Source organism: Suncus etruscus, chromosome 19, assembly GCF_024139225.1.
Source record: "Suncus etruscus isolate mSunEtr1 chromosome 19, mSunEtr1.pri.cur, whole genome shotgun sequence".
NCBI lineage: Eukaryota > Metazoa > Chordata > Mammalia > Eulipotyphla > Soricidae > Suncus > Suncus etruscus.
The window spans coordinates 26,393,101-26,419,155 of NC_064866.1; the positions used below are offsets into that span (position 1 = coordinate 26,393,101).

Genomic DNA, 26,055 nt, shown 5'->3' on the forward strand with positions numbered 1-26,055 from the left:
TACCAAAAAACTACAATGTTATGAAAGCTATCTAATGTACCAATTAGCAGTCTATAACACTTAATACAGTTTTTCTAACAGATATTTTCAAGTATTAATGAACTGCCTGGATGGATGCTTTATTTTTTTGCTGCAATTAGAACCTTGATTTTCAACTTCAGTGTTATACATGTCAGATGGTTTTTGCAATTATGAAAACAGGAAATCTATTTCTGTAAAAGTACTTGTCCTACTTACTTAATGCTAATTGCATATTCTCCTGACTCTTTGGTCCTGTGCCTCACCAGATAAGTACTATTTACTCTATTAATAAGTTCAGTCTCTGCTTGCAATCTTTCCATTGCTCCAGCATACCTGTAAGAAAAAATAACATATAAAATTTGGAGGAGAGGAGATGTTAAAAATAAGTTTATGTCAAAATTTTAATTTAGTGACAGATATGAACTGTTGCACATATATAATTGCAAGGCATTAAAATGGAAAATTATTTAATTCATGGAAATAGAAATGTCCTATTTCTACAGTAAAATAAACAGGATTTAACATATACAAACACCCACCCAGTATATGCTTATCACATAAATAAATGGGACAGAGAAATTAATCTTGTTGTGTTAGAAAATGAATCACGTAAGGTTCACAGATAAGAAGGAAAAATACAGGAAAGACTATCTTGCACAAGGTGTCCTGTCCTGCACATGAGCAGACACATGCACACACAAACATGTAAACACTGCTTTAAAATCATGTATCCACTCCATACATATCATGAAATGAAATATCCTCTGACTACCTTTAAAAAACAAATTCTACTAACAATTTGTATTAAGGTGCCCACCTGATAGTGCCTGGGGCTTATTTCTGGCTTTGTGCTTAGTTCTTGTGGGACTAGATGTTGCTGGGAACTGAGATATAGGCACAGTCCTTAACCTTAATTAATTTAAATTAAAATTTAAATAATTTTTGATGCAAGAGTCTTTCACAATTTTGAAAACCAATTTTTCTTAAGAGATGGCCGACTTTTATTTTTCAAACACAACATTTTTCCTTAGCTGTGTTTGCCTTAATACATTATTATTATATCACAAGCTCAAAATTTATTTTAAAATATAATCTTCAGAACTCTTAACATCAAACTAGGTAAGCCTAGCAGTTAATGAAAAATAAAGGAAAAATGATATGTTGATATAAACTCTCAATATTATTCATGAATATTTTTAAATTTTTTGATTCATAGATGAATTCATATGATAGCATAAATAGACACTTTAACGTTAAATATTTATTTAAAGTAAACATGAATTAAAATAGACATTACATAAAATTTGTTGAAGGAGGGAAGATGAAGTTTACATCTGTATAGAAGAATTAGAATCCTTTTATGGAGATGGCAACTTTGGTTAAAAACACCATTCTGTGGCCTGAGAGGAAGCTAATTTAAAATTTGCATCATAGACACTGAATAAAAGGACATTTGTTTAAGCACATATGAAGTTGACACTGAGTATAGAAGAGTTATGGGCATTTCATAGAGATGGTAATTGGTTAACAATGCCGTTATGAAGCCCAAGTGGCAGTACAGTAAGCACAGCACTTGTATTACATGCAGCTGGCTTAGGTTCAAATCCCATCACTATTTATGGTCTCTGATCATAGCCAGTGGTGAGCCCTGAGCAGAAAGCCAGATGTAAAGTTGGGCATAACTAATATGGGGAAAAGCAGTTATGATACACAATGGAATATTATGCAGCCGTCAGGAGAGATGAATTCATGAAATTTTCCTATACATGGATGTACATGGAATCTATCATGCTGAGTGAAATAAGTCAGAGGGAGAGAGAGAGATGCAGAATAGTCTCACTCATCTATGGGTTTTAAGAAAAATAAAAGTCATTTTTGCAACAATCCTCAGAGACAATGAGAGGAGGGCTGGAACTTCCAGCTCACTTCATGAAGTTCACCATAAAGAGTGGTGAGTGCAGTTATAGAAATAACTACACAGAGAACTACCACAATCATGTGAATGAATGAGGGAACTGGAAAGCCTGTCTGGAGTACAGGTGGGGGTGGGGTGGGATGGAGAAAAATTTGGGACATTGGTGGTGGGAATGTTGCACTGGTAAAGGGAGTTTTCTTTACATGACTGAAACCTAATCGCAATCATATGTGTAATCAAGATGTTTAAATAAAGGGGAAAACAAAAACAAACATGATAATCTTTTATGATAATCATAAAACCAATTATTGTAACCATAATATAATCTGACTTACACCTTCCTCTTATTGCTTACAAACCACTTTTTTTTACATCAAGTAGTCATTTTCTTTTAGATCCAAAAATTTACTAAATTCTTTTTTCTAATAATTGTTTTTATTTAAACACCTTGATTACAAACATGATTGTGGTTGGGTCTCAGTCATATAAGAGGACACACCCCATCACCAGTGCAACATTCCCACCACCAATGTCCCAAATATCCCTCCTCCCCACCCCGCCCCCACCTGTACTCTAGACAGGCTTTCTATTTCCCTCATACATTCTCATAGTTAGGATAGTTCGCAATGTAGTTATTTCTCTAACTAAACTCATCACTCTTTGTGGTGAGGTTCATGAAGTGAAGTAGACTGTAACTTCCAGCCCTCCTCTCTTTTGTCTCTGAAAATTATTGCAAGAATGTCTTTCATTTTTCTTAAAACCCATAGATGAGTGAGCCCATTCTGCGTCTATCTCTCTCCCTCTGACTTATTTCACTCAGCATAATTGATTCCATGTACATCCAAGTATAGAAAAATTTCATTATGAATTCCCTTCTCTTCATGAAACTAGTCACAACTTGTATACAATATGTCAAAATACAATACAGTTTCTACCTGTATAAACGCAGCTATAAAAGTGCCGTCATTAAGATCATAATGAAACAGCAAAGCAAAATTACATCTTACAGCATCAACTCTGGGTTTTACGAATTTTACGTCTTTTTAAAACTTTTATGTGTATGTTGATAAATAATATAATCATATCACAATTTATCCATTTTAGACAGCAGAATGGATAATTTTTTACTCTTTTATTCATTCTCTCCTTTTCATAACTTCTACAAAGTGAAGCCCTCATCATCTAATTCTAAGTTTGTCAGTCTCATTCAAAGAATTGTCAGAATAAATTAATTTCTGGCATTTTTGCTAGTTCGATCTTCTTTACTTCTCTTAATAAAATTTTAAGAAAATTATAAATCTCTCAACAGTGCATATTTTTACAATACATTGCCTATACTTCATCTACTTGTTTTTCCTAAGAAGACTCTGATTTCACCTGAAACCCTTAACCTCTTGATCTAATCAAGATGTTTTCTCTCTGAGCCTGCTGTTACTGTAGACTGAAAACATCCATTTGCTCCAGTTCTGGATTTGATATCTTTCTTTTTCTAGATTTGCTTAGTTTACCCTTATGTTTCTATAAGGTGCATGCAATAAACTATATTTTGAAGGTCTATGAAAACATTTCCTTTAACTTTATAATTCAGAACTTGAGTTTAAAATTCAGGTTGAGTAAAATGCTCCTTAAACTTTAAAATATTGCTCCACTTTGTCTTCAATTTACAACTGATGCCATTCTTTTTGTTTGTTTTTTTGTTTTGGGGCCACACCCAGGGACACTGAGGAGTTACTCCAGGCTATGGGCTCAAAAATAGCTCCTGACTTTGGGGCCATATGGGACACTGGGGAGATTGAATTGAGGTCCGTCCTAGGTTAGTGCATGCAAGGCAAACAATCTATCACTTGCACCACGACTCCAGCCCCATGAACCCATTCTGTATTCTGATTCTTTCTACATTATCATTTTTTTCTCTCTGGAAACTTCCATATCTTTCTTATTTTTCTACAACATAAAACCACACTATAAAGTGCATTCTGGCTATACGCTCAGTACTTCAGTTCAATATTAGGCTCTCAGTAGCATCTTTATTTGGAGCCACATAGTCAGCCTCCTATTCTAAAAAAAATTATTAGTATTTGAAATTAATGCTCTCAGCAACCATCTTTTCAGAAATGCCACCAGTTGAGTGTTATAATTCTTGGATTGCTGACATAATGTCCTTATGTGTCTTTTATTTCCATTGCACAATGCTTTACTCTTTTACTCTTCTACATAATAACTTCTCAACTGAACCCTTAATTTAAAATTTTTTTGTTTTAATTTCTTTTATAAAACACACAGCTCATTCTTTTGATGTCCAGTCCTCTATTAATCCTGGGAATGCAAATCCTGAGATTTTAGATAAGTTCCTTTTGAATTTTCTTTTTAGTTTTTTTGGCTGTTCTTTTATTGGGGGGAGTTACATCAGGCAGTACTCAAGGCTTACTCCTAATCATGTGGTCAGGAATTTCTCCTGGAACTTAGAAGGCTTAGAAAAAGGACTGAAATACAGATTGTTGTGTGTTAAGAAAGTACCCTAGCCATTGTATTCTCTATAGCACCATGTCTGTATTTTCTTTAGGTTTCCCTTTTCTCAATGATTTCCTTTGTAGTGTAAGTTCAAGTCTTTTTTTTGAAAGTCAGTTACTTCTTTCATCTGTTTTGTTCATATATACAAGAAAGACATCAAGAACTGTGTGGGTGTTGTGACCTGTGGCAACAAGACTGGAAGAAAATTGATCATTTGACTGAAAACAAACAAACAAAAAAGATGGTGAAATTGGATACCACCTAGATCTCAGGATATTAGGATTTCTATTCTGAGTTCATTGAGATTTTTAAAGATAATCTATTTAAATTATTATCTAGATGTAAGAAAGGGGAGTATATGTATTTATGAGACTCACCAGGTACAGTACTAGAATTGAGTTATATAAAGAAACTGGAGATGAGCACTATTCAACATATAGCCTCTTCTCTTTTATTTTTATTTTTGACCCCTTTACCTTTAGTATGTTATTCATACTCAATATCTGCCAACTTTCCTTTTGTGAGGGGACTAACTATATAACAGATCTTCTAATTCCAGTGTTTCCTGCTCGTACAGGCAAAAGCCAAGTTACCTGATTACTTGCAGGATGGGGTATTAGGAACCATTTTATCTGGCTTCTAGTCTTCATGCATATTTTCAAATAATTCCCAAGTTGTAAGTCCCATACCTTATTCTTGCTATCCTGACATTTTCAAACATGGACTACTAAAAATAGCCAGCTTAATTTTTTGTTTTATTTGAAGGCACACATAGGACATAAGTTTATCTTTTGGAAAACACTTATTTTTAAATGTGAAAATAATGAATAATACTATTGGTGATATTCCACTGCTCAATTGCTTGAGATTACATATAATCAATTATTTTTTTCTTTCTTTTTTCTTTCCTTTTTTTCTTAATCAATTATTTCTAAATGGTTTGGTATTTCTAAAATTGAAAGTACCACTTTATGTTGCAGTTGATCATTTTGTTCCTGAGCAGAAGGCATTTCATATGAAACCGCCTGCTTAATGTGCTTACTGTCCAAACTGCTCAAGAAAAGAAACAGTACATTTAAAATTATACTGAGAATTATCTGTATTTCTTCCTATTTTCAAATTTCTTCTCTCATCTGAACATCTTAAAGTTTATTATTTGGAACAATATTATTTTTAAAAAACTTATTTTTTTTATTAACAAGGGATTGAATCAATAGTACAACAGGTAGGGCATTTGTCATGCGAACTGGGTTTGATCCCCAGCATCCAATATGGTCCTAGAGTCTGCCAGGGGTATTTCTTGAATGTAGAGACAGGAATAAATCTGACCACCACTGGGTGTGGTGCAAAAAAACAAACATTAATTAAAATGCTGTGACTTAAAAAGTTATTCTTAGTTGAATTTTAGGCATATAATGGTCTAAGCATCAATTCCATCACGAATTAGCTGCCCTCTACCAGTGTGCCCAGGGTCACTCCCACTCTTCCTCCCCATGATAGGCACAATTTAAAGTTTGGTTGGTAAAGTTTGGATCTCATGACAATATTATTCTAAATGTCCACATTTTCAATTGAATTTCACACATCAGCAAGGATACAATGTGAAGCAAGTTGTTCAGAACCTTTCCTCTAGATCTCTGAATGGCATTTCACTGATTTATTTTACAAAGTCTGTATAGTTGTAGAATACTATGCTTAGTAGTATGAAAATATGACCAAAGAGAAGGAAACTAAATGATTTGTGTCCTTTTGCTACTTCCTAATGCTGTTCAATGTAACTTTGTAGGCTCTCAGCTCTAGTCTCCAAGTTCAACTTTTTTTTTAAGAATATAGGTGTGTGTGTGTGTGTGTGTGTGTGCGCGTGCGCTATGTTTTAATTTCATGGAAACTGAGACCTGCAATTTCTTTTAAACTAGCTTAAAATGTAGCAAATGTTCTAATTCTAACACAGACATGGAATAAATTTCTCAGCAAATTGTGCAAAACCTTAGTATTTATGAAAGAAAATTCTAGCCATTACTAGTGCAGCTGATGAGAGCTATACCTTATACAGAACAATGCATTCCTATAGTAACCTAGACCTTTCCATACTTTGATTAGAAAACAAAAAGCAATTTTAATGTCTTACAGATAGCATACAACTTGATGGTACATACATTGTAAACTGAACTGGTATCAAAGGATCTCTGAATTTCTCAAAAGTATCCCTATCCTGATTTGCATGCAGACGGTACAATATTAACAAAATGAACATGTGTAGAAAAGCTTTTACCTTTGTTTCCTCAATTATACAAATAATAACAATCATAATTTATAGATGTTGCTAAAACAAAATAAACAAAATGTGTAAAACACCAAACTTACTGTGAATACCCTATGCATATTAACCATGCTATGTTACTTATAACTATTTTGCATCTTAATTATATTTTTTATTTCTGCTTGAAGATATCACTGTGTTCTTGTCTGAAAAAAATTACTATCCACTTCACTTCCTTGCTCTAGATGTTATTCCTTCTATATAATATTTAATAAACTGAACTTTTAGGATCTACTACTTTCTCTATTTCTGTTGTTCTTTAAACCAAGTAGCAATAATGATTTCTTCACATTTTATTGAGAAATCTATTTTTCTATACATGTTTTCCTATGTCCAGTGGCAAGTGCACATGTGCGCAGCATACGCACATACCATACCACTCTCTGGCAAAACTGTGGAAATACCAGCAATACATAAATTTATTATGTTGCTGTGTTGCAAGTGAAGACATCTTTAGTCACGATGAATGGAAATGGAATGTGGTTTACTACCTTCACATTTAAAGCATCCTGGAGTTAAAGGGTTTGTATTTTAACTTAGCTACATAAACATTTTTAATACTTACCATGGTTGGGAAGAATAATCTACTGGTTTGGGCACCTAGGATATAAAAAAGGCAAAAATAGATTAAGTTTACTTAAGGGGAGCTTTTAGAAATCAATCATTAATTCAGTTCAGCTGATTCAGCACTATAAAACCCTAAGTAGCACAGTCCTGAAAGTATCCATCAGTAATTTTATACAGAGTGAATCATAGGACATGTCAGATAAGTAGAAAATAATTCATTTCACTTTAATTCATTCTTTCATTCATTTTACTGCTACTTTACCTCCAAGGGGAGAGATAACAGGAAAATATGAATTGAAAACTCTTGGCATTTATTATCAAGGCAGTTTAATCCTATCACAGAAAATTAAAACGAAAATGTTAGGAAAACCAAATAGCACTCTGCTTTCCAAGACACTGGGTAAACAGGCAAAACCAACCATATAAACTGGGTATAAACTCTTACGTTGTAAACTGATTTTAAAATCTACCTACATGAAAACTTTTTAATAAAAGAAGTATGAGAAATAATATTTTTTCTCTTTAAAGAATTTTCAGAAGAGAAAAATTGCATTTTCTATGTAAATTAAAGAAAAGAAAAGAAATTCTAGTTGCTGATGGCTACTATAAAATAAAGCCAAAGGGTATACCAACAGTCATGAAAATATAAATTAACAGTATACTATGTAGAGTGAAAGTTCATAAGTTCCTATATTTTAAGACATTTTTCATGAAATACCCAAGTTCTTGCTATCTATATTACATTGTATCCCTGGGGTGTTTTAAAATAAGTGATTAAAAATACTTAACCAGACTGAGGAGATAGATCAAAGGGCTATAAAGAGCATGACTTCTATATGCTAGGCCTAAATTTAATCCCTGCCATAACATGGCATTTGAGCATCAAGATAACTGTGATGGCCTCAAGCACTACTGGATGTGAGCAGCACCGTATCACAACATCCCAAGATGTGAATCATCAGTCTGTCAAAGCACTCCAGTAGTTTATACCTGGACCCTGAGCACTACAGTGAATATTAAAACAAGAGCAAACACAAAAAAAACAGGTCAAAAATTAACCCAACAAAATTGTTAATATAATTTATAGCAGTAACAATTACATTTCAGAAATCTGGTCAGTGTAAATGTCTCCAGTTTCATGAGTTGTCATGATGGACTGCTACTGTTTGATCTTTTATAATAAGAGTTATATATTAAAAAGAGGATTTGTCAGATAAATAGAAAATATTTTCACTTTAATTCATATTTTATATAAATATAAAAACAAAAAGTCATGTACCTTTCTCTTCAAAGTATCACTAAAGTTATTAATATTTAACTTATTTTATGATATGAATCATATCTTTTTTCTATTTTGAATAGCCTTTTAATTTTAGTTCATCTATGTCTTTCTCCTTCCTTTCCTTGCTCTGCTGTTTTGATGACTTGGGACAGTAAAAGCTTGGTCCCACTACATATACACAGTGGTGCTCTCTGTGAGTTGTGTTTTCTGTACACTGAGCTGTAGAGCTCACACCTGGTTGTTCTGCCTGTCAAGGGTTGCTATAGTTCTCACACAGGTGCTCAGGGGGATTTCAGACAAAAGCTCTATGACAGAACTCAAAACATGACTGAGGCACTGGCTGATAAATGAACTCAGAGTTTGTGTTGTTGTTTTTTTTCTTTGGTTGTTGGGTTTTTTTATTTGTTTGTCCATACCCAGTGTTACTCAGGAGTTACTCCTCGCTCTGCACTCAGAAATCACTCCTGGCTGGCTCCAGGACCAAATGGATGCCAGGGATCGAACCTGCATTTGCCGCATACAAGGCAAAGGCCCTACCAGCTGTGCTATTGCTCAATCCCCTGAACTCAGAGTTTCAGGATTACAAAGCATGAGTTCTTTTGTCCTGAACCATCTCCCACATTTTTATAAATATATATATTTATATATATTATATTATAAATATTTCTGGGGGTTTTGCTACATTTTTAATTACTTTATTTAAATACTGTGGTTACAAGATTGCTTTTACATAGTTATGTTTTTCACAGTTACAAAGTTGTTCAAAATTGAGTTTCAGTCATACAAGGTATTATGCCTATCCCTTTACCAGAGCACATTTTCCATCACCAATGTCGCCAGTTTCCCTTCTGCCCTGTCTACTTCTGTGGCAGACATTATTATTATTATTTTCCCCCTCCTCCATCTTCTTTTCCTCCATCTCCTCCTCTTTTTCCTCTTCTTTCTGCTCCTCCTCCTTCTCTCTCTTTATCTCTCTCTCTCTCACACACACATATAAACACTCTCTCCCACACCCTGTTTTTTTTTTCATTTTAGCCACTGTGGTTTGCAATACTGTTATTGAAAGAATATCATGCATATCAATTTATCTCCTTTCAGCACCCAGTTCTTGTCCTTAGTGATCATTTCCAACTATCATTGTCAGAGTGGTCCCTTCTCTGCCCTAACTGCATTCCCCCACTATTTGTGGCAAGCTTCCTACGGTGGACAGATTCCTGGCCCTTGTCTCTATTGTGTTTGAATAGTATTACCATGCTATCTTTTCTTGTATATCCCACAAATGAGTGTGATCATTCTATGTCTATTCATCTCTCTGACTAATTTGCTCAGCACAATATTATCCATTTCTACCCATATATACCACCATCTATATAAGAATATAGACAAATAATGTTTAAAGTAAATCGAAGTGATTCAAATTCCTCATATATACCCTCAGAACATTTTGTTTCGCAAATAGAAATCAATCTTCAACAGTTTCGCTTTTGATGACAGTAGCCAGAGAAATCTGTTTTATAAAACAAAGAGGGAGAAATGCAGTAGGAGGCAGATAGAGGCATGAGATGGAAAAGGAGAGGGAAAAGAAAGAGGAAAAAAGTGCAAGGGAGAATGGGAGGGCACAGAGAGGAGGAGAGAACATAGGAGAATAAAGAACAGTAGAATTCCAACTGTGGGTAGTCTTGCCAGGAGATGGCAGTGATTCACAAAATACAGGGTGACACAAAAGTCTAGAGCAGATCATATATCTGAGGCCATGCCTTATAGATTTGATTATGTTCCTCTAACGAGTGTTAACTTTTCTTCAACAGCAGACATTTAACTTGGAATAACTCACACAAAAGCTCTGTTTCCCCTGAAGAAATATAGCTGAATTTTCAGATAAGTTCTTTTAGCTTAACCCAACTTCCTTGGAAACTAGACAGTCAGAGACACACGAAGTGATAAGTCCCTCTTCTGCAAATATTTATCGTGTAACCCTTTCTATCTGCAACCTAGAGAGAGTTTGTGTTTGCATTTGGGGCCCAATAAATAATCACTTTGAACAACATTTCTAGTTTAGAATTACTTAGGTTACAGAGCTGGTATGAATCTCAGTCTTATTACTGGGCATTTTAGAATCTAAGGTTAGAAATTCTAATGAGTTTGATGGATCATCTGTAGGAAAATAACTTTGGGGGGAAGTATATATATTGGTGCTGGGGATCACTCCTGGCTAGGCTCAGAAGACCAGGGAATGCTGAGGATCAAAACAGTGTTGGTTGCATTTAAGGCAAATTCTCTAACACCTATACTATCTTTCTAGGCCCAGAAAAATACTTCGTTTTGCTCAGAATTGAATACTGATCACTAGTTTTAGATTATCCCTGGCAAATAACATGTTCCACAGCCAAAAGAAATAATCATCACCGGAACTATCCCTTAACCAATTATGTCTTTCAAGTCTGCACTCCATTTACTTACCTTTCTTTCTTTCAATTTTTAAAGTTTTACTGTATTTTTAATCAGAAAATGCCAGAAAATAAAACAAAAATGTCTTAAATAGTTAATCATTTTTAAGATATCTAAAATATCCAAGTTAAAAATCACTAGTTACCTACATATTTTAGAATAGAGAGCATTTCAGAAACATAATATGCTTCCAGTCAAAAGTCACACCTTTGTGAAATGCAGTTACACAACAAAAACAAAATTAAAAATTATTAGAAAGAATTTGGTGCCTTAAAATAATGTTGAAAGGGAAGCTTTCAAGTGCAAAAGATGTTTAGATTATTATTTTCTATTACCAGACAGAAAGTTTGGGTCTTTACTGGATCCAATCTGACTACAGTTATGTAATCATTAATAACCTTCAGTTAAAACAAAACTATTGCACACTTGCAGTACAATCTAGCTTTAAAGTGTGTCATACAGTATTTGAAATTATTAAAATTGAAACTTCATAGTTCAAATTTTTGTTTGTTTGTTTGTTTTTGGACCACGCCCAGCAACGCTCAGGGTCTACTCCTGGCTCTACACTCAGAAATCACCCCTGACAGGCATGGGGGATCATATGGGATGCCAGGATTCGAACCACTGTCCTTCTGCCTAGAAGGCAGATGCCTTACCTCCAGGCTATCTCTCCGGTCTCAGTTTAAATTTGATGGTAAATTTGGTTCCTGGGTTGGTTTTTACATTTTCATCACTTGACTACTTAATATCTTTAAATCACTTGCTACATAAATGTTACTCATTAACTTATTTACTCATAGTGTAAATAAAATGTAAACTGAACTTTGTTTCACTGATTTCATGAAGATATGTCAAGCATGGTTAAATCTTAGTTTCTATCTGGATAATTTAAATTTTCATTGTAAAACAGAACAACCTCACCATGAGTTACATTCCAATCATTTCACTTAAGTGAAGAAAAGTATGGAATCTATTATGCTGAGTGAAATAAGTCAGAAGAAGAGAGATAGACACAGAATAGTTTTATCATCTATGGGTTTTAAGAAAAATAAAAGACATTTTTACAATAATCCTCAGAGACAAAGAAAGGAGGGTTGGAAGTTCCAGCTCATGACACAAAGCTCACCACAGAGTGGGGAGTGCAGTTAGAGAAAATAACTACACTGAGAACTATCATAACAATGTGAATGAATGAGGAAAGTGGAAAGCCTGTCTAGAGTACAGGCGGGAGTGGGGGTGGGAAGGAGGGAGATTTGGGACAATGATGATGGGAATGTTGCACTGTTGAAGGGGGGTGTTCTCTACATGACTGAAACCCAACTACCATCATGTTTGTAATCAAAGTGTTTAAAGATACATAATAAAAAGAAAGCAAACAGACAATAGAACTCTGGGTTAAGCAAAAAAAAAAAAAAAACACAAAAACAACTGAAAGTCATAAGTGTAACAAGTTGGATAGTTAAGAAACTTTTACATGTTTACCCCTTTTAGAAACCTGTGATTCCCTTTCTTAATTATGAATATGAAAACAACACTCATAGTTCTCGTGAGCCAATAAAAACCTCTCATCTGACCAACAGGATATTCTTTACCAATAACAAGCATTCTAGCTGAAATAGAGATGATTTTTTAGGATACGTGGCCAAAAAATCTGCTGGAAAATTTTAAAACCTAGACAATACTTTCAAATTTGGGAGAAAAGGAGAGATGTTTACAAAGGAGGATTTCATGACAACCATTTTGCTACTTCTCTTCCCTTTTTTGCCGTCCCCCAAATGTTTTATTTGCCTAAACAAAATTAGTGCATCTCAATTCTTTCTCCAGATTATTATCTGGACCATGATTCTAAAGAAAACGTATTCTTTTGAGTAGATACTATGTGGACTGAAGAGAGAACACAGGGTTTCGGTACTGCCTTGCATATGGTTGACCTCAGTTTGATTCCTGGCATCCCAAGGTCCCTTAACCACTCCTGAAGTAGACAGCAGAATGCTTTTTATTGGCTTTTACCTTTTTTAATACAATATTTTATTTAAGCACCATGATTACAAACATGTTTGTAGTTGGGCTTCAGTTACAAAAAAGAACACCACCCTACACCAGTGCAGCCTTTCCACCACCAGTGCCCCATCTCCTTCCTCCCCAACATTTTGCCTGTCTTACAGACAGGCATTCTATTTCACTCACTATCATTATCATGATAGTTGTTGGTGTAGTTATTTCTCTAACTGCACTCACCACTCTGTGGTTCACACTGTGGCCGATCTATCCAGCCCTCATCTCTATTGTCTCTGGGTATTATTACATTACTGTCTTTTATTTTTCTTAAATCCCACAGATGAGTGAGACTATTCTGTGTCTATCTAGCTCCCTCTGACTTATTTCACTCACTTATTAGACTCATTCCATGTCTATCCATGTTTAGAAAAATTTCATGACTTCATTTTTCCTGATTGCTGTATAATATTTCTTTTTGTAACACAGTTTCTTTAGCATTCATCTGTTGTCAAGCATCTGGGTTGTTTCCAGATTCTGGCTATTACTTACCTTTATATAACTTTTTTTAAACGAAAAAATTCATAATTTCATTAAGCCATGGCTATTTTATAAACATTAATTACTTTAAGTTATAAATACCACTTTTTTTGCAGCTAAGATCTGTCATATACTTTTAATAGTAAATTAGGTCATTGAATACCATTAATTTGCTCTGATAAGCTGATTGTATTCATATTTACCATTGTTAATTTCCTGCAGTCATCTACAAATTATTGTTAGCTTCTTTTTCCTTAGGATTCATTCATCTCATAAAAGTTTATAAAATTCCTACTACATGTCAGCCTATTCTTAAAACACAACATCATAGTACTTACTTTATAAAATGCCTAATATTCTTAATTTGATGTCTTTAGGATTTTGAACATCTGAGTGTTAGAACATAGTCTCCTGCCACCTGCCTATATATAAATAAAACTGCTTAAAGCAGTCATTTTTATATACATGACAGAAATTTAGATAATCATTTTTGGGTATAAAATGCAAGTGTGTAAAACTAATAATTTTTAAGATTACACAAAAGATAAAAATATGTGACCCATATCACAAAACACAAAACAGCTGGTGCTTTTTTATTCCCTTTATCTGAAATTAATTAAGTTTGAACAAATGTAGTAAGTTATTCTGTAGACAATATTATGAAATCAAGGAAGACAGAAATTCACTTTTGTAACATACAAAGACTACCCACATTATAAATCTAAGGAGAATTGAAAAATAGATTAAAAGGGCTTTTTTACTTCCTCCCTGAATCATGGGCTTCAATATATTAAAGGAATTATTTAGAGTAAAAAGCTTTATAAAGTTTTGTAGAAAATAAGTACACTAAATCACAAATTATGATGAGAATGTCACCCTAAAATAAAAATTATAAATCTTATAAAACATCACATTATGATTCTATGATATGAGTAAACATCATGCATTTTTCTTGTATGTTTCTAAAGTATTTGATGTTTCAAAAATTTTTCATTATCATGTTCCACAAGAATGACTAGTTAAAACAAGGAAAAAATATTTAGAGATTTAATTGAGGAGCTTGTAGACTTCCATGCTTTACATATTTCCAAACTTCCATGCTTTCTGACATGCCTTGAATACTCTTGTTGAAGTGTATTATCTATCTGGGATCCAGGGTGAATAAGAATAGAATAGACTGAACAATTCTCAACTGAGTGGGTCAAGGGACACCTGCATTATATCTAAGTTATAAGATTTAGTTAATTCCAGCTATAATCTTACAGATAATTTCGTAAATTTCAATAAGTTAAAAATTTGTGCCTTAACATTTCAAAAGCATGTTGACAGCATGAATAATTACTTTTGAAATTTTAATAATGGCCATAATTCAAATATGAATTACTATGGCATCTCTTGAAAGTATCAATAAAAGCACTGAGCTAACCACTTTCACTTGTATGCTTTGCACAATTAATTGCAGTATTGGAAGCAAGACAATAATAAATATAATATGCATACTTACACATGGGCAAGGCTTGACAGCGTCACTTGGAAAAAATCCAACTTCTCCAGATGCTAAATTTCTACCCTAAAGTAGAAAAAAATTTCAGGTTTGAAAAAAATTTGCAAAGAATGATAACTTAATAAGACTGAGTACATAGTGTTGTTATTCAGGAGTCTCAGAATTCCTAATATATCAAGTATAGTTATAAGCAGAGTTTTTGTTTTGTTTTTTTTGTTTGTTTGTTTGTTTTTGGGCCACACCCATTTGACACTCAGGGGTTACTCCTGGCTATGCACTCAGAAATCGCTCCTGGCTTGGGGGGAACCATATGGGATGCCAGGGGATCGAACCGCAGTCCATCCTAGCGCTTGCAAGGCAGACACCTTACCTCTAGCGCCACCTTCCTGGCCCCCTATAAGCAGAGTTTTAAAAACTATTTTACTTTCCTGTAGGATTAAGATAATGTTTGTGCAGTAAGAATTCTAACTTCTGCTCTCTATTGAATCCTTTCTTGATCTGGAGACTAGCTCTAACCAGCATGGGGTTTGGAGAGAACCCATGTCGAAGGCCTTCTCCCTAGCTAGGGTGTGCTGGGAGCCTTGATAGGCCCCAGCCATCCCCTCTGCTGTCCCCGACCTCCAGGCTTTCCCTGGCTACCAGCCCAGACAGCCAGACAAGGTTTTTATGAATTTCATTTTCTCCCAGTTACTGAATATCTAGTCCCAGATGGCCAAGTCACTTGATGCTGAAGAATATATCTTTCCCTTTTGGACAGGAAGGCACACTCCAATTTTGCAGTTTTCACCATCTTCTGTGGTTTTCCAACTTTAAGAGTTGTGTTTATTGAGACATTTTGGGGCTTCCCCTGGCTTGCTTCAACCTGGGAACTTTGATCTTCTCTGGCATTCATCCCCTGACGACTTGCCTCAGCTGAGGTGAGTGTTTTCAGCTGGAGTTGTGGATAAAGCTGACTCTGCTGGCCCCCTTAAGCCCACTTAAGCCAATAAATACCACTACAACACGTAGAAAAACCCACAGCACAAGCGTGATAATGGGGAAACTATGGAGACCAACTTCAGAATGAAGAATGAAGATGGAAACTCTGATGACCCAAAAATGGCCAACCACCTACACAGTCTTTCAGAAATGGAGTTTAGAGAAGAAATATGGAGGATGCTCACAGAACTCAAAGAAAGTATAGATCAGAACACTGATAAAAATCAAGAGAATATGAAGATAGAAATCAGAAAACTCCAAACTGAAATATCAGGTCAAATAACAGGTCTGAAAAACTCAGTATACGAATTGAAGAACATAATGGATGAGATTTCCAACAGGTTAAAAGCAGCTGAGGATAGAATTAGTGCTCTGGAAGATGAGATGCATAACAACTTTACACAGCAGAAGAGAGTGGAAAAAAGGCTTAAATCAAATGATCAGACAATGGAAAACTTACTCAAAGAATATGAGCAGATGAAAATAGAAGTCTTTGATAAGCTCAACAAAAACAACTTTAGAATCGTTGGAGTCCCAGAGACCCAAGAATAAAATCTCCAGGAAAAAATCAACAGTCAAGAACATCATCACAGAGAAACTACCAGAGCTAAAAACAAACAAACAAACAAACAAAAAAAAAAAACATGTGACCAAATCCTGCATGCCCGAAGAGTACCAGCTAAAAAAGACCCCAGGAGAAACACCCCAAGACACATCCTAGTCACAATGATGAATCCCACAGATAGAGATAGAATACTGCAAGCAGCAAGGTCGAAAAGGGAAATTACATTCCAGGGAGCATCCTTGAAATTTACAGCAGACCTGTCATCAGAAACACTCAAGGCCAGAAGACAGTAGTGGGATACAGTGACAAAACTCAATGAAATAAATGCTTCACCAAGAATACTGCACCCAGCAAAACTCACTTTTAGGTTTGAAGGAAGTATACATGGCTTCACAGATAAACAACAGCTCAAAAACTTTACAGACTCAAAACCAGCCTTAAAAGAAAAACTGAAAGATCTATTCTAAAGACAAGACAGAACAAAAAACACACCAAACTTCTATACAAAGATGGCAATAAATCCCATGACAATTATTTCTCTCAATGTCAATGGACTAAATGTACCCGTTAAGAGGCACAAAGTGGCGAAATGGATCAAAAAACTGAAGCCAACCTTCTGCTGCCTACAAGAAACACACCTGAATAGTCAGAATAAACATAGACTCAAAATCAAAGGCTGGAGGAAAATCATTCAAGCAAACAACACCCTTAAAAAAGCGGGGGTGGCCATACTAATATCAGATGACACAAACTTTATACTCAGAAAAGTTGTAAGGGACAAAGATGGATATTATATACTAATCAAGGGATATGTACAGCAGGAAGAAATCACTCTTCTAAACATATACATACCCAATGAGGGACCAGCAAAGTATTTAATACAATTGTTGACAAATCTGAAAAAGGATATCAATAATAAAACAATAATTGTGGGAGACCTTAACACAGGTTTGTCAACACTTGATAGGTCAACCAAATGGAAACCCAACAAAAATATACTAGACCTGAAAAGAGAAATGGAAGAAAAAGGCCTAGTAGATATATGTAGGACACTCCATCCTCAGAAACCTGGATACACATTCTTTTCCAATGTATATGGGTCATTATCCAGGATAGACCACATGCTGGCACATAAAATATACGTCCATAAAATCAAGAAGATAGAAATTTTGCAGTCTACCTTTGCTGGCCACAAGGCTCTGAAGTTATATGTGAACTACAAAGGGACACAGAAGAAAAATCTAACACCTGGAAATTAAACAGTCTACTACTGAACAACCAGTGGGTCTGAAATGAAATCAAAGAAGAAATCAAAAATTTCCTGGAAACAAACGACAATGAAAACACAAACTATCAGAACCTATGGGAAACAGCAAAAGCGGTACTGAGAGGAAAATTTATAGCTTTGCAAGCACACATCAGGAAGGAAGAAGGAGCATACATGAATAGCTTAATGATGCAGCTTATAGAATTAGAAAATTATCAACAAAATAAACTAAAAATAAGGAGACAGGAGGAAATAACAAAGCTGAGAGCAGAAATCAATGAAATGGAAAACCAAAAAACAATCTGAAAGATCAACGAAAGCAGAAGTTGGTTCTTTGAAAAAATAAACAAGATTGATAGACCATTGGCAAAACTCACAAAGCAAAAGAGAGAAACTTGATAATGCATATTAGAAATGAAAAGGGGGAGATCACTACAGATACTGCAGAGATTCAAAGGGTATTCAGAGAATACTTTGAGAAACTCTACACCACTAAATATGAGAACCTGCATGAAATGGATAAATTTTTGAACTCATATAACCTTCCACGGTTGAATAAAGAAGATGTAGCATATCTAAACACCCCCATCACTATTGAGGAAATTAAAACTGTAATAAAAAATTTGCCCAAAAACAAAAGTCCAGGCCCTGATGGATTCACGAATGAATTCTTTCAAACCTTTCAAGAGGAACTACTACCAATCCTAGCCAGGCTCTTTTATGAAGTCGAAAAAACAGGAACACTTCCAAATAGCTTTTATGAAGCCAACATCACCTTAATACCAAAACCAGATAGAGATACTGCCAAAAAAGAAAATTACAGACCAATATCCCTGATGAACACAGATGCAAAGATCCTCAACAAAATCCTGGTGAACAGGATCCAGTGCCTCATCAAGAAGATCATTCACTTTGATCAAGTAGGTTTCATCCCAGGAATGCAAGGTTGGTTTAACATCTGTAAATCTATCAACATAATACACAACATAAAGAACAAGAAAAATAAAAATCACATGGTCATATCAATAGACGCAGAAAAAGAATTTGATAAGGTCCAACACCCATTCTTGATAAAAACTCTCAAAAAGATAGGAATAAAAGAAACCTTTCTCAATGTAGTTAAAGCCATCTACCACAAGCCAGTGGCAAATATTATCCTCAATGGAGATAAACTAAAAAGCCTTCCCTCTAAATTCTGGTACAAGACAAGGCTGTCCTCTCTCACCACTCCCATTCAACATAGTACTGGAAGTACTTGCTATAGCTATTAGGCAAGAAAGAAAGAAAGAAAGAAAGAAACAGCTCTCACTGTTTACAGATGACATGATACTCTACTTAGATACTCTACTTACCCTAAAGACTCCACCAAAAAGCTTCTAGAAATAATAGGTTCATATAGCAAAGTGGCAGGCTACAAAATTAACACACAAAAATCAATGGCCTTTTTATACACTAATAATGATTGGGAAGAAATGGACAGTAAGAGAACAATCCCATTCACATTAGTGCCACACAAACTCAAATATCTTGGAGTCAACCTGACTAAAGATGGGAAGGATCTATACAAAGAAAACTATAAAACACTGCTCCAAGAAATAAGAGAGGACACGCGGAAATGGAAACACATACCCTGCTCATGGATTGGCAGGATCAACATAATTAAAATGGCAATACTTCCAAAAGCATTGTACAGATTTAACATGATTCCTCTAAAGATACCCATGACTTTCTTCAAAGAAGTGGATCAAACACTTCTGAAATTCATTTGGAACAATAAACAACCTCGAATAGCTAAAGCACTCCTTGGGAAAAGGAATATGGGAGGCATTACTTTCCCCAATTTTAAGCTTTATTACAAAGCAATAGTTATCAAAACAGCATGGTATTGGAATAAAGACAGACCCTCAGATCAGTGGAAAAGGCTTGAGTACTCAGAGAAGGTTCCTCAGACATATAACCACCTAGTTTTTGATAAAGGAGCAAGAAATCCAAAATGGAGCAAGGAAAGCCTCTTCAACAAGTGGTGTTGGTACAACTGGTTAGCCATTTGCAAAAAAGCGAACCCAGACCCCCAGCTAACACCATGAACAAAGGTAAAATCCAAATGGATTAAATACCTTGATATTAGATCTGAAACTATAAGGTATATAGAACAACATGTAGGTGAAACACTCCACGACATTGAGACTACAGGCATCTTTAAGGAGGAGACAGCACTTTCCAAACAAGTGGAAGCAGAGATAAACATATGGGACTATATTAAGCTGAGAAGCTTCTGCATCTCAAAGGAGATAGTCTCTAGAATAAAAAGGCCACCCACTGAGTGGGAGAAATTCTTCACCTAATACTCATCAGATGAAGGACTAGTATCCAAAATTTACAAGGTACAGACAGAACTAACTACACAAGAAAAATAACAACTAACCCCATCAAAAAATGGGGAGAAGAAATGAACAGACACTTTGAAAAAGAAGAAAGGCAAATAGCCAAAAGGCACATGAAAAGATGCTCAACATCACTAATCGTCAGGGAGATGCAAATCAAAACTACTATGAGGTACCACCTCATGCCACTGAGATTGGCACACATCACAAAAACGGAAAACAAGCAGTGCTGGTGGGGATGTGGAGAGAAAGGAACTCTTTTTTTACTGCTGGTGGGAATGCCGTCTAGTACAACCTTTATGGAAAGCGATATGGAGATTCCTTCACAAACTGGAAATTGAGCTTCCATATGATCCAGCTATATCACTCCTAGGAATATACCCGAGGAACACAAAAATACAATACAAAAATCCCTTCCTTACACCTATATTTATTGCAGTGCTATTTACAATAGCCAGACTCTGGGAACAACCAAGATGCCCTTCAACAGATGAGTGGCTAAAGAAACTGTGGTACCAATACACAATGGAATACTATGGAGCTGTCAGGAGAGATGAAGTCATGAAATTTTCCTATACATGGATGTACATGGAATCTATTATGCTGAGTGAAGTAAGACAGAGGGAGAGAGAAAGATGCAGAATGGTTTCACTCATCTATGGGTTTTAAGAAAGATGAAAGACATTTTTAACAGTATCTCAGAGACAAGAGAAATGAGTGCTGGTAGGTGCAGCTCATGACATGAAGCTCATCACATAGAGTGATGAGTGCAGTTGGAGAGATGACTACACTGAAAACTATCATAACAATGTGAATGAATGAGGGAAGTAGAAAGCCTGTCTCAAGTACAGGTGGGGAGTGGGGAGGAGGGAGATCTGGGAAATTGGTGGTGGGAATGTTGCACTGGTGAAGGGGGGTATTCTTTACATGACTGTAATCATACAACTATAATCATATTTGTAATCACGGTGTTTAAATAAAGATGATTATAAAAAAGAATTCTAACTTCTGCTCCACTATTCAATTTTTTAACTTGAAGAACCCTGATCCATTAGAGAAAATTGCACTGCTATCTTTCAATATGATATTAATACAAGTAGATAATATTGGTATTTTCTATGATCCTAACTAATCAGAGATCCTATTTAATTTTTACTATTTTTTACTATTATTATTTATTATTACGTGTAATCCAGCTATCTCACTCCTAGTTATATACCCTAGGAACACAAAAACACAATACAAAAGTGCCTTCTGCACACCTGTATTCATTTCATAATCTGGAAACTACCAAAATGCCCTTCAAGAGATGAATGGCTAAAGAAACTATGGTACATATAAACAATGTATATTGTGTACATGTACACAATGTATTATGCACCAGAGATGAAGTCATGAAATCTTCCTATACATGGATGAACATGAAAACTATTATGCTGAGTGAAATAATCAGAGGGAGAGAGAGAGAGAGACGCAGAATAATCTCACTCACTTACGGATTTTAAGGAAAATAAAAGATGTTACTGTAATAATACCCAGAGATAATAGAGGTGAGGGCAGGATTGACTCATGCTATGAAGCTCACCACAAAGAGTGGTGAGTGCAGTTAAAGAAATATCGACACTGACAACTATCATGACAATGTTAAGGAGTGAGAGAAGAACTATGTCTGTCTCGAAGACAGGCAAGAGGTGGAGGAGGAGAGAAATGGGGAGTGGGCATTGGTGATGAGAATATTGCACTGATGAAAGGGTGTACTTTTGTATGATTGAAATCCAACTACAAACACATTTGTAATTATGGTGCTTAAATAAAGATATTATTTAAAAAATAATTTTACTATTGATATTTTGAATAAAACAGATGAAAACCATACACTAAAATAATGAAACATTTCAGGGCATGTGGAATGTAAAACAAATCCTAAAGCAACATTTCAGATGGGTTTTAGATTCAGGAGAAAGGAATAGAATAAGAGAAGAGAGCAGTAAAGAAATGACTGTACCACAAAAGCCACATAGCAACTGAAAGAGAAAAAATTAAAATAATGTCAAAACAAATAAGTACAAAATGACAAAAATTATTATTCTTGGAAACCCTTGGCCAAATCTTTTTTAAACACCCATCGCAAGATGGAGAGATGCTTCATTAAAAGCCCTACTTGTTTATTTTCAATATGCAAACCATAGAAGTACATATTCAAAGCAGTCTGACCACCAGAACATGTAAATAGTTTAACAATACTATTTGTTCAGATATTGAGCTTTTTAATTCAACAATTTGTTTCTCAGTAGTTCCAATGACTAAACAGCATCCATTCTATATATGATTTAGCATCACATATGCTATTTTTTTATGAAGAAAGGACATCAGTAAATGAACAGAAAACAACTTCTTGAAGCAATTATTTATTTTTGTCTATAGTATTTGCTATCAATTTAGGAAAATAAGAATGGGAATCCAGAAAGTAGAAAAAGAGAAGAAAAAATAAGGAAAAGAGAACGTGTGAAGAGGACTAGAAGAAGCATTGGGGCAAGTGAGCCATAAAGAGGATAAGTGTCAGTATAGGGGAGAGGAGAGGAGAGGAGAGGACAGGACAGGACAGGACAGGACAGGACAGGAAAGTGGAGAGAAGAGGGAGAGGAGGAGGAGAGGAGAGGAAAAGGGAGAGAGGGAAAGAGGAGAGAGGAAGAGAGAGGGAGAGAGAGGAGAGTGAGAGAGAGAAAGAGGAGAGAAAGAGGAGAGGAGAAGAAGAGAAGAGAGAAGAAAGAGAAGAGGAAGAGAGAGAAGAGAAGAGGAGAGAAGAGAAGAGAAGAGAAGAGAAAGAGAAGAGAAGAGAAGAGAAGAGAAGAGAAGAGAAGAGAAGAGAAGAGAAGAGAAGAGAAGAGAAGAGAAGAGAAGAGAAGAGAAGAGAAGAGAAGAAGAAAGAAGAGTAAGGATTGATTGAGAGTCCGCTTGTTATTATTTGGAAAATTCCTAAAATTGCACTGTACTTGTACATCAAGTAAAATGCTAAATATTAATTTATTCAACAAATAAAAATGTGGTTAGATACTGAAGGAAATGGATAAAAATTTTCCTGTTTCTTCCTACATATGGTGAAAACATACATATAATTAACTGTAATACAAGATGCAAAACACTTAATAGAGAGAAAAGACTGGAGAAGTTAAAAGGTGAATATTGGGGATTTTCCTCAAAGCTACGTAGAAGAACAAGAATATTAATATAAAAGTTAATACACTAAAATATAAAATATTACAAAACAATATACAAAACAAATACAAAAATTAATAAAAACATACATTTTTAAACAAATGAAAATACAATTAAAATATGATAATAAATTATAAGAAGATGAACATATAGGAGTAAAAAACTACAGGATTTGCAATAGTAATACAAAATAGTTGATTTTTCAATTAGAAGCTAAAAATAGCTAATGTACATTGAACTCATTCTGTGCTTGACATTTTATTACTTTTCATTTAATCCTTAATAGATGTATTTCTTGCAGCAGATTCATCCACTATTTGTTTTACAGGTGAAGAAAATGAAGCACAAATAAGTGAAATAATTTATCTATGAACACAGAGCTAAAAAAAATGACAGAACCAGAATTCAAATCCAGATGTTCTAACTTCAGAGTTCTATATTGCTTCTCTATACACATATGTGACTCACAAAAAACAGATATAAATCTAAATGCCAGCAAAAAACCAGTTTGACACCTGAATTTATCTTTAGTCAAGGGGTTTCAGTCAAGGTGCTATTTATTTCAGAATTATATTGACAACTATAAGAGTATTAGAGAACTGGTATCATAGAAAGGAGAGGAGAGAGGACCTGGATGAAAGGAACAGGTGTCAGGTGTTGATTCAATCAGAATCTTCTGGGTTTGCCTATGAATTATATATGGAAAGAAAAAGCTATATAGTTTTAAAGATTTTGGTAAAATTCTTTAAAATAAATATAAGTATACAATCCATTCAAACAAATGATGCAGTTATTTATTTGTACAATAATTTTAAAAACCTAAAATTTATTATATATTTGAAAAAATTATAGATAAATTACATTGTAGATATTTATGGGTGTATCATAATATAATTATAGTTATGGATATATTTATAAAAGATGATTAGGTAAATATGAATATGTGTTTATTACTGGTCAATATTTTAAAAATCTGCTTTATATGTTTATACCAGAACAGAGGAAACAAAATGCAAGGCTTGAGAATTATATAAATGACATGCATTTTTAGGGCAAAATCTTAACTATTGGAGCAAAACTGTTATAAAGAAAAGGTAGAAAAATAAAGATGGAAAACAGAACTTATAATAATCATTTGTAGTTGATTGTAGAAGGTCTTAAGGTATAAGATGACACTGGTTATTAACCCAAAACAAAGTCATGCCCCCAATTTCCTCTTCCTTTTTCACCCAGCTCTTTGATATGTAAAACCCACCTAGATCACTTGACTTTCCCTCTCCTGGTGAATAGGTATTAGTTTAATAAGAAAAGAGTCAGTTGTTGTTTGGTGTGCACAGAGATACCAGAAGAGAATAGCCACTGACTCCATGATTCTCTCCTGACTGGTTTGGTTTACTAATTCTTTGCTTGCTACCTTTCTTCAAATCCATTCACCTAGGGTGATTTCACAATATGGTTACCTTTACAGTAAGGAACCACACAGAATGCGACAAGTCAGAAGATCAGAAAATAATAGCTCAGAAACTATCAGGTTACAAATATAATTTCTTGCATTCAACTGTTCTTAGTGCTTTATGCAGCTTCATTTTAAGCATGGCACTGAGATATAAGTAAATAATATATTAGGAAACTATGTAAAACATCTTAAATGGTTACAAACTATAAGGTGGTTGTGGGAATCATATAGTGATGGAGGCTTAAGAAATAAAGGACAAGGACAAGAAACCAAACTAAGACCTCTGAAAGTGCATTAAAGATAATGAGTTTGTTTTTACAAGGGAAAGGTCTAGGAGTATGTCACAATGGTTTTTCAAGACCATTTGAAAATGTATCTGATTATGACTATTATAAAATGGTGAATTGCCCATTTCTATTCTTTACAGGAAGAACAATATCTAAATCTGTGGGATGCAGAATTTTGGAATAATCATTCGTTTTGTGAGAGGGCTCACTGGCCAATGTACCTATTTACTCAGGACAAAACACACTCTTATGTGGACTAATACTTTATTCATTTAGAATCACCTAGCTCATCACCTCCACTGTAATCTCTTCTGTAAAACCTCTTTAAATCTGCAATTAGAGATTTCATCATATCCTGTTCTCCCACTATACCTCCACATACTTATAGTAGTAAATATGCCACAGGCAACTATTACTTTGCAGTCTTCACCTTACGGGCCATCAGTCCTTTGAGCTAAGGAACAATATGACAGTTATTTTCAATAGCATAATGTTATAAAAATTGGGATTGTAATTTTGTTCTTCCTTCACATATTTCAAGAGCACTATCAGAAGTCTCTTAGGAGGAAAAATTCTACTCGGGAAATGCCAAGGTCATCTTAAATGTGTTTTTTTTTTTCTACAATGAAATCTCTCAGCAGTACAGGTTATATTTCTTAAATGGTCAATCACACCTCATACATGACCAGGAAGTGAGAGATTATCTAACATTTTAACAAATGAATAAAATAACATTTTCTCACTATTTCCTACAAGATGTCAGTTTTAACTCGCAGGGATAATGTGTGCTGTGCTCAGT

The 26,055-nt window shown here is 34.7% G+C and overlaps 1 protein-coding gene across 1 annotated transcript in view; it reads right to left on the bottom strand.

Annotated features, from left to right (window-relative positions):
• VAV3 (vav guanine nucleotide exchange factor 3) overlaps positions 1–26,055 on the bottom strand; it is a 358,886-nt gene that overhangs the window by 33,539 nt on the left and 299,292 nt on the right. Inside the window, 3 exon segments of the mRNA XM_049765842.1 lie at positions 238–354; positions 7,333–7,367; positions 15,104–15,169. Coding sequence (XP_049621799.1) covers positions 238–354; positions 7,333–7,367; positions 15,104–15,169 — 218 coding nt within the window.